We start from the raw sequence: 13,746 nt of genomic DNA, 5'->3' as shown, positions 1-13,746 counted from the left end.
GAACCAATCAGCATCTACCTACCTCCTGCACCAAGCAGACACACCCTGGACCCTTCAGAGTGTCCCCTAGGTGGTACGTGGGGGAGGGGCTAGTGAGGGAAAGGATGGAAGTGCATTTGTAGGCAGCCTATAATGAAATGACAGCCTATAATGAAATGACAGGGGCCACCTGGGGCCATCCCTGCCTGGCACAGCTAAGTGTTTGCTGATGTCTCTCCGTGATGGTTAATTACGTGTCAACTTCACTGGGCCACAGGGTGCCCAGCTCTTTGGTCTGAGGTTATAATGACGTGTCTGTGAGGGTGTTACTGGATGAGATTAACATCTGAATAGCAGGCTGAGTAAAGCAGATTCCCTCCCCAGGGTGGGTGGGCCTCGTCCAGCCCTCTGAAGGCTTGACTGGAACAGATCTAAGTAGGGGAGCTCTCTCTCTGAGCTGGGACACTGGTCTCCTGTCTTGGGATTCCATCTGGGACCATCCGCCCTCCTGCTTCCCAGGGCTTTGGATTTGGACCAGAACTTACATCTTTTTACCCTGCTGGGTCCCCAGCTGGCCCAGGGCAGATCTTGGGACTTCTCAGCCTCCACAATCAAGGGAGCCAATTCCTTACAATGAAGACCTCTCTCTAGATAGATAGATTGATAGATGTGCATATATAGAGAGATGTGTATGTATATATGTGTTTATATATATACACATATACAGATATGTATATATATATATATGTGATGTGTATGTTTATGTATAGAGATACGTGTATGCACAGAGATGGGATATATGTAAAGAGACGTGTATTATATATGCATGTGTATAGATGTGTAGTATACTAATGTAGTTGTGTATGTATATGTACTCAGATGTGTGCAGGTATAGAGATCTGCATGTATATGAATGGGTTTCTATATGTATATAGAGGTGTATATGTGTTTGTATGTACACAGATGTGTACACATGCATATGTGTGTATATGTGCGTAGATGTGTACACATGCATATGTATATATGTGTGTGTGTTCATAGATGTGTAGACGTGCATATGTATATATGCATGTACATAGATGTGTACACACACACGCGTATATGTGTATATGTACAGAGATGCGTACACACGCACATGTGCATGTGCGTGTATATGTGCATAGATGCATACACGATAGATGTGGTATGTACATAGAGGTGTATATGTGTGTGTATGTACAGAGATGTGTACACACGCATATGTATATATGTGTGTATATGTGCATAGATGTGTACATGTGCATACGTATATATGTGTGTGTATATGTATATATGCATGTATGCACATAGATGTGTACACGTGCATATGTATATATGCATGTACATAGATGTGTACACATGCATGTATGTGTGTGTATATGTGCAGAGATGTGGTATGTACATAGAGGTGTATATGTGTGTGTGTGTACAGAGATGTGTACACATGCATATGTATGTGTATGGATATGTACACAGATGTGTATATGTGCGTGGGGGTGTATACGCATGCATACATATGTACATAGATGTGTCTGTGTGTACAGGTGTATGTATATGAACGTGTGTATATATGTAACATGTGTATACAGACGTGTATAGATGCCTATGGCTATGCGTATGCACATAATGTGTAGATGCAGGTGTGTGTATACAGATGTGTACGCATAAGTACATTTCTATAGATGTACACACACACACTCACACCCCCCCCACACACACACGGTATCTCTGGTGAACCCTGACTATCTCCTTTCTGATGGGCTCTGAATTCCGACGGGCGGCCGTGTGCTCTAGAAGACGAGGTGCACACATTCTGTGACTGGCTTGTAACCAAGGTGATGTTTCAAACAGAAGAGATGTTCGGCATCCCCTGGGTGGGCAGCCGTCAACAGCTGCCCTGAGGGAGTCAGAGTGGGGCGGCCCCGAGGATCCAAGCATCCCCCAAGTCCCTGCTCTCAGTCCCGCACGGATCCGGCTGGAGCTCACGGAGCAGCAGAACGTTCTGGCTCCCTGCGGGCGCTCCCCAGCCCCCAGGTGTTGAGGGCAACCTGACTGGTGCATCTACTCAGAATCCCTCTGATAAACAGGTGTCGGGAGGAAAAGAGCCATCATTGAGTTAATATAGTGGAGTTAAAAAAGGAAAGTGTCTTTTTATGAGTTTGCTGTTCTAGGATCAAAACTTTGCATAGAGATGGAGCAGGAGAGAAAAACAGAGAGAATGTACCACCTCATGTCCTGACCAATTAAAGTGTATTTATTACACATTGGAGTTCTCCTGTGCTCATACAGGTCCATTATAGAAAAGCGTCAAAAGATGGCATTTTGGAAAACAAGAATTCTATTTCAGAGGCGGCTGTGCTCCGGCCATTGTCCCTTGGAAATACGAAACCACAAAGAGAAAGGCGAAGGCAGGACAGGTCTTCTCTACAACCAGGGCCTCTATTAACTCATTCATTAACAAACCACTTGATTTTGATTTTTAAGTACTCCTGTCATCTACAGTTTTACATGGTCGTAATGGATGTTTACTTTGGTGATTTATAGCATGTAACACTTTCTGCTGTGTTCAAACGCACAAGGGCAAGCATTTTCATACTTCTTTGTTCTTTGATAAAAAGGAAATTGATCGTTATCTGGTTACCATTCTGCCTTCTAAACACTGCAAATGCTGTTTCTGAGGAGGGCTGGTGTGATGTTTCCATGGCTTCTTTCATTTTCTCCCCTATTCTGGGAAGTTTCTGGATGCCTCTGTCTGTGGCCCTGTCTTGCTTCTCTCAGTGTCTCCAGAGACTTCTAAAGTTTGTGAAGCAAAAGAGGCAGAAGTTGGGAAACCCACAATCTTTCTCCAGCTCTAAAACATCCAAAAGCAGCATCCATTTGTTCCTATTCAGGTTCAGCTAGACTCCCTCCGGCCAGCTTCTGCCCTAACTTGCCAGGAATAGTCTCCGGTGTTTCTGCTTAAACCAAGAGGAAGCTGATGGGGGTCAGAAGCCTCTAGTTGGGAGGCGAGATGCACACTCCCTGGCCGGGCCGGCCTCACTGCTGCCCTGGGAAACCTGGCCCAGTCACCTGTACCTACATTGCATGGAAGGGCAGGACCTCAGCACCCACCTGGTCAGGTCTCCACACCCCTGCAGACCCTGGGTTGGTGGGTGCCCTGGAGGACTGCCTCCCACGTCCTAGCAGTCTGTGGGTGCCCCGCAACCACCCCAACCCTAGGGCACCCATCTTCAGCTTGGAAAGTGGACATCAGCCTGACCTATCTCGCAGAGAAGTACAGAGGCCCTAAGGCAGGAACTCAGGAGCCCCTCACTGAGCTCCTGGGGAGAGGTCTTCCATCCGCAAACCAGGGATCCAGCAGTGGCAGCCTGGCTGCCACGCTGTGGCTTCTGCCTCGGTCACATGTGCGGGGTGCCTTTCCAAGAGGAGCACAGGTTCCCCGAGGAAGGGTCCACCTTCCCCATGGCACTTGCCCCCTCTGTGCCACCCGGCATCGTGCAGGGACGGCAGGGGAAGGGTCCCTCACTTATTCTTGAATTTGCTCCGTCATCCCACCTTTCAAATAAATGTATCCCGTGCCTTGTAAGCGGCAATTTACCGCACGATGCTCGTGGAGCCCCCGGGGTTCTATAGCCATCAAAACGGTGGACGATATGACCACCTCACGGTCTGCTTGACGGAAGACAAGTAATAGAAGGAAAAGAACCACTGAACTGAGCAAGATCATTTCAGGAAATGTTAAATCTATGAAGGAGATAACGCAGCAGCGTTGAGGGGTCCTTCAGGCCGGGTAGTTGGGCATGGTGTCTCTTAGATCATGTGAAGCTAAGCCCCTGGGGACCACAGGAAGGAAGAATATTCCAGGCGGAGGGGGGCAGCAGGTGCAGAGGTCCTGCGGCAGGAGCAAGCTCTCTGTACTGGAGGGACAGGAAGAAGGCGATGGGGTTGATGGGAGGGGATGAGGGTGATGATGGCCAGATGGAGGGGACCCCACAGGCCTGGAGAGTGAGGGAGCCTGGGGTGTGACTTTAGGAGACCTCTCTTGGCCCTGGGGTGACCCTTCAAAGGAAGAGCTCCAGGATTGGCCAGGGAGCGGGGGGCTGGGGGGAGACAGTGGCAACGTCCACCTTTACCAAGGCTGTGAGTAAAGAAGGCAACCTGTGCCATGGCCACCTGTCCTCAGGGCTCCTCTGGGTGTCTGGGAGATTTGCAGATACCAGGTGAGGGCTGCTTGTCTTGAACTGCACGCTGCACGTGAGGCCCATATGCTCTAAATATCCCGCCCAACCCTGAGCTTTATTGATTCCTTGGGAAATAGACCACAATTATTTTTGAAAATAGATGGTATATTTGTCTATCCTCTGAAGCAGCTCATACGCCAATAGATAAAGTGTCAGGAGAAAAAAAAATCAAAGAAAATGGAGGTGTCCATATCTCAGATTTTTGTTTCTGTATTGGCCACGTGCAAACAATTGGCAAAAAAGCTAAGCAGGACCGAGACTGAGGGCCGAGGCAGAGAGTCCAGGAGAGGCCTCCCCACGAGGGGCTGGGGCAACATCGAAACGGGGGAAATGACCACACTGGACAATGGTCCAAAGGCTTGGTTAAGAGCACCTCGACTTTTCTTTTGAGGAGGCCCAGGGGAGAGCCAGCCCCCACCCCTTCCATGCACTGTTGGGGGGCTGACTCCATCCATCCAGTCCCAGGTGTGGGCACATAACCCCAGTGAGCCAGAAGCCAGCTTGCGTGAACTGGAAGGGAGAGGCTACTTGCCTTTTTTTTTTTTTTTTAAGAGCAGCACCTTCAGCGTATGGACGTTCCTGGGTTAGGGTTCAAATTGGAGCTGCAGCTGCCAGCCTACACCACAGCCAGGGCCACGACGGATCCTAGCTGCATCTGCGACCTACCCCACAGCTCACACCAATGCCAGATCCTTAACCCACTGAGTGAGGCCAGGGATCGAACCTGCATCCTCATGGATACTATTCAGGTTCTTAACCCACTGAGCCACAACAGGAACTCCTACATGTCCCCACCCCCCTTTCTTTTCTTTTCTCTGGCCACCCCATGGCATACGGGGTTCCTGGCCAGGGATCAGATCTGAACCGCAAGTCGCAAACGAAAGTGCAGCTGTGGCAACACCAGATCCTTAGCTCCCTGTGCCGGGCTGGGGACTGAACCTGGGTCCAGCACTCCCAGGAGGCCACCAATCCTGTGGCACCCCAGGGGGACCTCCTACCTGTCCTTTTATATTTAGAGTTTGAGCTCCGTTCTCATCTGCCCCTCAAAGACCCCCGGTCCCCAGGAGGGCGTGGGAAGTGCTGTTTCAGTACAACGGAAGCACACCATCAGCAACATGTCCCGGAGCCTGGGACAAAGCATCACCATTGCAGACCTGGACCACAGGAGATCCACATCTACACGCTTATGTGTCCCTCGGGGAGGGCAGACCTGGGACCGGAGCATGGCAGCCCCGGGCCTCCTCCTCCGAGCTGTGCACCCAGATCTCTCACCTGTGTGTATCCTCAGGTGGACCTTTAGGTGATGGGAGGTTCGGAAGGTTTTCCCGCAGTACGGGCAGTCCTTCATGGCCGAGCCCAGGCTCCTGTCGCGAAGCAGCGCGGGCTGCTGGACGCCGGCAGATCTCCCAGCCTCCTCGCCAATGTCTGCAGTGGAGGAGAAATGTTCTCACATCACTTCAGCACATGTCAGAAGTTGTTCGCACCAAAACTGCTAACGCCACACAAAGTTAAACATGTCAATACTACACCTGTCTATTTCATTCTTTAAATCTGACAGAATGCTGACAATTCATGTATTTTCTTGTTATTCTCTTAAATTATTTCATCTTTCCTATCATCATTTTAAGCAGCATATGGTACCTTTATATTGAACTGAATTAAACAAGAAAAGAAACAGCTGTGTCAGCAGCTGGTTTGATTTCTTCTTTTGCTTAGCTCCTATTAAATATTTTTTTTTTCAAAAGTTTAAAAATGGTGGTGTTTGTGGACTCTGATTAATTTATAATCTGGGCTAGCTGGAGAGTTGGCCATAGCATCAAAATCACATTTGCATTATATCAAGCAACAAATGAAAAAAAAAAAAAAAGTCTCGGCTGAGTCCCTAAGACAGGCAGACATACAGCTATTTTGGGACAGGAAAGAAAATGATCCCCAACGGATCATTTCTGCCTTGTAGAGTCTTGCCTCCCTTGCTGGCTGGCGTAATCTCACGAAAGGCAGAAGAAGTATGGAAATGCGATTCCACAATTAGCCCATGATAAACATATAGGGACATATTCAAAGTCATGTGCAGACACTCAGCTGCAAAACTCCCATAAACTTAGAGCACTGCAGTTAAAGCTTTGTGCAGTGACCTGAGAACTTCCTCTGTAAAGTATCAATACAAATTCTCCTTCCTGCTGTTATTTGTTATGTAACCCAAACCATTCGAAAATGGAATAAAACTTACATACGGCTGCCTTCTGCACAGAACTGATGGGACAGCATAGTAAATAAAACTGTGAAAATATCTGGTGGTTGGAGAATATGTTATTGCAACACCCAAGGCCTGACATCACTTTGCCGAAGAGGCGACATTGGGGGAGCAGGGCAGGAGCCGGGAATCTGCGTCTCGAGAAGGGGAGGCGGGTGAGCCTTCTCTGGCCTCCTTGCAGAGTGGAGGCTGGCCGCCTGGCACAGAACCCAAGCTCCCAAGGCTGGCAGGGTCCTGGCTGTGGCTTCCCACCCACCCTCTAGGTCTCGTGGTAGATCCACTGTGAGAACCAGGGGACCTTCTGGGATAATAAGCAGACCTGTGAGTTCTACAGAGAGCAAAATAAACAAGATGTGTACTTTCCAAGCAATGGAAAATGTAAATTGCTTTTACTCTGCCACCTCCGTTCCTGGCGTTCTCTGCTCACAGCCAAAAGGGACAGCCTGAGAGGCTGTGAACAAGACGAAGGCAATCGCACTTCCTTCTCATTTGAAGCTTTGCTCAGAGCAACCATGGGAAGAACCCCTTCGGCTTCAAGCATCCTCTCTGCCTTTGGACTGTGCACGAAGGCAGCATCACCCTGGAAAGTTTCCTTGAAGGCTCGCTTATAATCCTATTCATCCCAACTCTTCAAACCATCCTTGGAAGAACTATTCAAAGGGTCCAGCAGCCTAGCCTTTTTTTTTTTCTCCTAATTTTGCACAGGTAGGAGGACTCGAATGATCCATGCCTAAAACCACAGACCTAGCCCTAGCTTTGTGGGTGTCCACACGAATATGGAAAGGCTGCCCACAGTGGGTATTGGGCTATGGATGAGGGCAAACAGGCACATGAGAATGATGCAAGCTCATGGCAAACAAAGGCCCCATAAGCAGTCCCAGCGCAGTCCATATCTGTAGGTCGAGTCCACCGGCTCTGTCTTCAAGAGTCTATTTGCCGACAGCCCAGGGGAACAATGGCCAGATGCCAGAAGCCAAGTCCAAGTCAACCACAGCCCAGGTGTAAGCAGCTGGAAGGCCATCTCCTCCCCATCTCCTCCCCACCAGCCACCTCACCCCCAAAACCCATGAGGCATTTGCCCTCCCAGCGTTATTCAGCTGTCTTTCTGTGGGATCACCAGGGCTCACCTGAAAACAACAATGAGCCTGATTATAATTCTGCCAAAATGCTCCCCGAAACAGGGTTAGGATGTCCTGTTTAAGTTAGATCACAGACTACCCATCTGAATGACAGTAGAAAGACATGCTGGCTTCAGGATAGGAATAGGCAGGTGTGGGCTTTGCATTTTTTTTTTTTTTTTAAGGCCATACCTGCAGCATATGGAAGCTTCCAGGCTAGGGGCCAAATAGGAGCTATAGCTGCCAGACTTCACCACAGCCACAGTCACCGCAACTCGGGATCTGAGCCAGGTCTGCAACCTACACCACACTTCATGGCATCGCCAGATCCCCAACCCACTGAGCGAGGCCAGGGATCGAACCTGCCTCCTCATGGTCACCAGTCAGATGGGTTTCCGCTGCGCCACGCCAGGAACTCCAGGTGTGGGCTTTTGATGTCACGTTCCTGCTCATCCTCTGGCTCCAAGATCTACAGGTGAATCTTCCCCAGATCCTCCTCCGCCTCCCCCCTGTCCCAGGAGGCAGTGCAAGGCAGGGCTGTGCAACAGAAGGGAAGAGAGAGAGTGCCGAAGGGATTTCCACCACAGCGGTGGGTGAGCGCTGGCCCAGGGGCACCTTATAGATGAGCAGAGAGATAAGGCAGCCGCCGTGCACTCCTGCAGCCTTGCTGGAAGGAAGGTGGGGATGAGCCGTGGCTCTCTATCCGTCACTCTAAGTGATGGCCTGTATCTGCCTCCCTTTTATCTTTCTATCTTGGATCTGTGTGGCCCAATAAAAAAAGAATAAATTTGTAAGATAAACAGCTTTCTCTGCAGATTTAAGCGTCTAATTTTCACTTGACACAGAAATGGGTCTCTCTCTCTCTCTTCTTGGTGGTGGGGGAGGGCCAGAGGGCCTTATGGCGTTTACTCTTAGACTAATCCCACTAGAAAAACAAACTCGAGCCACGATGAAGGGGAATTGCGGGTGGTCCCAGGAAGTGTCCGGTGAGGCTGAAAGCCAAGCCAGGTCCAGTCCAGGATGGTGGGAGGAAGCTCCCCCCACCTCCCACCAGCCGCACACTCTCAGGGCTCCTGGGTGAGGCCACACCCACTCCCGGATGGGTATCAGCGGTCAAAGTGTGCTAAATTGAGCCCAGCCCCACGGAGACCCCGGGAGGCTCGCTCAGAGGGAAAGATGAGGCCACTCTGATTTCCTTCTCTACCCGGAGTGTAAAAGCACAGATAGCTGTCCTTCTACAAGGCTGCCCAGGATGGAGTCCCGAGGCTTTGCCCGTGGTCCCCCGCTGCCAGCCAGAGAAGCAACCCCTGGTCCAGGTTTCGGGCAGATCAGCCCTTCCCAGGCCCTCCAGGAAACAGGAAAGGAAGAAGCATTATAAAAATGGCATCTGTGATCCTTTGTCAGGGCGCTTGTGAGCTGGTTTGAGCCTTTTTTTTTTTTTTTTTTTTTTGGCTTTTTAGGGCCGCACCCAAGGCATATGGAAGTTCCCAGGCTAGGGGTCGAATTGGAGCCCCAGCCCCAGCAACTCGGTATCCAAGCTGCATCTACGACCTACGCCACAGCTCACGGCAATGCCTGAGCAAGACCAGGGATCGAACCTGGATCCTCATGGATACTACTCGGGTTTGTTACTGCTGAGCCACAATGAGAACTCCTGGTTTGAACTTTAAAAAATTCTTCCTTTTCTTGAAACCTTCACTATCTTTTTCCTCTGATGAGACACTTTCTCTGAATGTGCTGTTTAGGCTTCACGTGGGCTTGTGGCCAGAGGTCAGCCTCAGACCTGCTGTCTGCTCCTCTTGCTCTTGCTCATCTGTGGAAGGAGGGAAAGGGATGCCTGCTCCTAGAGACCAGGGCATCCCTGAGAGTGGGGGCAGTCTGGGTGAGGGAAGCCAGCCCTTATCTAACATAGCCTCAGCCTGGGTGTGCTCTAGGGCCTTGGATGTTGGGGCCATGGCTGATAAAGCACTCCTGGCACACCTGTTTCTTTTCTTTACCCCACTAAATGATATAGGATTGATTCTTCTGAAATAGATGTCTTATATGGTTGGAACAAATAATGTCCCAGAGTAGCATGGGCTGCACATGTGACCTTTCCTGAGTTTTAGCCTAGAACAGGTGAATTGTAGAAAGCATCCAAAACTCTGCAAGCTTTCTCCTGTTCCTATAAGCTGACAGTGGTTTGATAAAGAAAGAGGACACAGACCTAATTACAAAAATACTAATTCAAAAAGATTACATGCACCCCAATCTTCATAGCAGCATTATTTACAAGGACCAAGATATGGAAGCAACCTAAATGCCCATCAATAGATGAATGGATAAGGAAGATGTGGTATATACAGACAAAGGAATATTACTTGGCCATAAAAAAGGGAAATTTTGCCATCTGCAATAACATAGATAGAGACTTGGAGAGTACGATGTTTAGTGAAATTAAGTCAGACAAAGATAAATACTGTATGATATCACTTATATGTGGAATCTAAAAAATACAACGAACTAGTGAATATAACAAAAAAGAAGCAGACCCACAGATAAAGAGAACAAACTGGTAGTTACCAGTGGGACGAGGGAAGGAGGAAGGGCAATACAGGGGTAGGGGATTAAGACATACAAACTATTTTGCACAAAAGAAGCTGCCAGGATACACACAGGGAATATATACAAGGATATACAACACAGGGAATGTAGCCAGTATTTTCTTTAAAGAAATCTAGGAGTACCCATTGTGGCACAGTGGTTAACGAATCCAACTAGGAACCATGAGGTTGCGGGTTTGATCCCTGGCCTTGTTCAGTGGGTTAAGGATCCGGCGTTGCCCTGAGCTCTGGTGTAGGTCGCAGACGTGGCTTGGATCCCGTGTTGCTGTGGCTCTGGCATAGGTCGGCAGCTACAGCTCCGATGAGACCCCTAGCCTGGGAACCTCCATATGCCACGGAAAGACAAAAAAAAAAAAAAAAATAGAAAAAGAAAGAAATCTAAAATGGAATATATTGCATACCTTATATAATATATATAGCATATGTTATAGATAATATATATAGCATATATAGCCCTAAAAATGGCAAAAAGACAAAAAAAAGAAGTCTAAAATGGAATATACTGTATACCTTATATAATATATATAGCATATGTTATAGATAATATATATAGCATATATAGCCCTAAAAATGGCAAAAAGACAAAAAAAAGAAGTCTAAAATGGAATATACTGCATACCTTATATAATATATATAGCATATGTTATAACACATATAGATAGACATGTATCATCAACTGCACTTCAATTTAACAAAGAGAATATGTTATTTTGGGGGGTGAGGGGACATCAGACAACTGGACCTTGCTAATTTTGTCACCTCAAGGTTAGAAACCATGCCACCTACATTCCTATGTGCTTCTTCTAATCCTCAAAGGGTACAGCAAGGCCAGCCTAGGGCCAGATGATACTGAGGTGCGTTACTTTCCCTGAGAATACACAGAGGGAGAGCGAGAGGGAGGCCCCCCCCCTCCAGATGAAGGAGGGGCCAGAGGATTCAACACAGTCATGGATCATGCTGGAATCCTCATCACCAACTAACCCGCCGACTGGCAGTCCTGGACAGACAAAGGATCAGATGCTTAGAAAGAAAGACAGACAACTTTTTAAAAGGTAAAACCAGATACACATAAAATACCACCAGCAGTGTCTCAATCCATCATTGACATTGGCTATCTTGCTCTACACAAATGTGATTTGAATTTACAGGTGCCTCTTATACACTTAAATTTACGTGTGTATGTGTGTGTGTGTGTGTGTGTGCACATGCATATGTACGCATGTATATATGTGTGTGTGTATGGATTTTTAAAACTTGGTTTATGAAATAATTTCATATTTTAAGGGTAGATTTTTTTCCCCCCAGGTTATCTTTAAACACGAAGCTTCCTTGGTATATATTTAAAATAGACTACGGAGTTCCCATTGCGGTGTAGCAGAAACGAATCTGACTAGGAACCATGAGGTTTCGGGTTTGATCCCTGGCCTCGCTCGGTGGGTTAAGGATCCGGTGTTGCTGTGAGCTGTGGTGGAGGTCACAGACACGGCTCAGATCTGATGTTGCTGTGGCTGTAGTGGAGGCTGGCAGCTGTAGCTCTGATTCGACCCCTAGCCTGGGAACCTCCATATGCTGCGGGTGCCGCCCTAAAAAGACAAAAGACAAAAATAATAATAATAATAATAAAATCAAATAGGCTTGCTTGCCAAGAAGGCTGACCCAGGAGTCAGGAGGCAGAATCTCTTCCTTCTGGTTCCCCAGGGTCTGGCTGTCCTTAGGCAAATGCTTTCACCCCAACCAGACCATGGTTCCATCTGAACCAGGGAAGTGGACTTGCTTGCTCACTCTTCCCCTCCAGTTCCTTTTAATCCCGTGATGCTCGAAGAACCCTTTACCTACTTTGCGGCCTTTCCTTTACCCACCCTAGCCCATCCTAAGGCAAATGAGAGGCAAGATGGGTCTCAGAGAGATGGGAGGCAATGACCGTGAAAGGGACAGTCCATGCTCCTATATATTCCACCAGCCCCTGCTTTGCCCAGCTGCCCTTGCACTCAGACCAACTGACTGGTCCGGCCCATGGCTGGAGGTGATACAGAGGGCAGTCCTCGTGCCACTGCTGCCTCCCTGTCCTCCCAGCTGTGCTCCCCTTGCAAAGGCAAGGACTGAGGGGACAGCATCATGAAATGGAGGATGCCTAGGTGGCTGAGTCACCAGCTGGGCAGGAGCCAAATCAAGGCAGACTTTGCATGAATGAGAACAAAATCTTGGTTCTGTTACGTCGTGGAGATTGGGAGAGCTGTCACCAGGGGTGGAATCAGGAACCAAGAAGAGGGAATCTTCGACGGGTGTGGTCTTCTGGGTTGATACCCAACCTTCCCGGGGGGTCCTATTAATTCACAGAATGAGCCAGAGTACAAGGTTCTGGGAGACCAGAAGGGGCAGACTGGGACCCCAAAGAGAACGCAAAGAGAGGTTGCTTTCTGAGTTGTGGATGTATCCTCAGCTCTCGCCGCATCCTGCCAGGCAGCCTTACACACCTGAAGGTTCCCTTTGGAAAGATTTTCATTTAAAAAAAAATTGTAAGGATGATGATGATGAAAATAAGCCCATGCAGGGAAGAGAGAATTATCTGAACAACCCCAGGTGAGCAAGGGAGCATCCGGATACCTGAGTGTGTATACTGAATGACGTCAAAGGCCACGGTGTTTAAATTTCTATGGAACTCCTAAGTATAAGAGAAAACACATTTTCCCAGATGAGTTGTGCAGTTCATTCTAAAAGTCCATCTTGTGCTAAGAGCATCTCAAAAGCACAACTCCCACTTCATTAATGAAGGAAAAAACAATTTGTGGAGTCTAAAGGGTGAGCAGGACTCCAAAAAAGTACATCTCTCTTTGAGTTCCCATTGTGGCTCAGTGGTAATGAACCCGACCAGGAACCATGAGGATGCGGGTTCGATCCCTGACCTCACTCAGTGTGTTCAGGATCGGGCATTGCCATGAGCTACGGTGTAGGTCGAAGACACGGCTCAGATCCTGCATTGCTGTGGCTGTGATGTAGGCTGGTGGCTGCAGCTCCGATTCGACCTGGGAACTTCCATATGCAGCACGAGCAGCCCTACAAAGCAAAAAAAAAGAAAGAAAAAGCACATCTTTCTTACTTCCTTTGCCCACAGACAGATGCGTTTTAAGAGGAAGAAAAAAGAGCACCTTGGAGAAAAAGTCTTCTTAAAAGTTTAACACGTTCCCTTATTTTGAAAAATTTAAAAGGAAAAGATGCCACTAAGACAATGATTCGTGTGGTCGAGACTTCTTTCTTTCTTTCTTATTTTTTTCTTTTTAGGGCCTCACCCACAGCATATGGAGGGTCCCAGGCTAGGGGTCCGATCGGAGCTGTAGCTGCGAGCTTTCTTATTAAGAGGTCCTTTGGTTTTTAAGAATGATTTTAAATTAATGGTATGCATAACAGTTATAACATTACTGTAAACAGTTGTACTTAATTCTTGGAAGATGTAAGTCAGGCCTTGGGTCAGTGTTAATTTGGTGTCTCTGTTGTTTCATCAAAGTTCTCTGGTTTATGATGGCCATATATAGTCA

General features: G+C 48.0%; 1 protein-coding gene across 5 annotated transcripts in view; it reads right to left on the bottom strand.

The window, feature by feature from the left end:
* ZNF536 (zinc finger protein 536) overlaps positions 1–13,746 on the bottom strand; it is a 482,257-nt gene that overhangs the window by 177,418 nt on the left and 291,093 nt on the right. For all 5 annotated transcript variants that reach the window (XM_021094256.1, XM_021094254.1, XM_021094258.1 and 2 more), the window contains exon 4: positions 5,511–5,663. In XM_021094256.1, coding sequence (XP_020949915.1) covers positions 5,511–5,663 — 153 coding nt within the window. The remainder of the gene's footprint in view (positions 1–5,510; positions 5,664–13,746) is intronic.

The sequence above is a fragment of the Sus scrofa genome, chromosome 6 (genome assembly GCF_000003025.6).
Source record: "Sus scrofa isolate TJ Tabasco breed Duroc chromosome 6, Sscrofa11.1, whole genome shotgun sequence".
NCBI lineage: Eukaryota > Metazoa > Chordata > Mammalia > Artiodactyla > Suidae > Sus > Sus scrofa.
The sequence above is the reverse complement of the archived record's forward strand: the minus strand, read 5'-3'. Positions and strand labels throughout refer to the sequence as shown.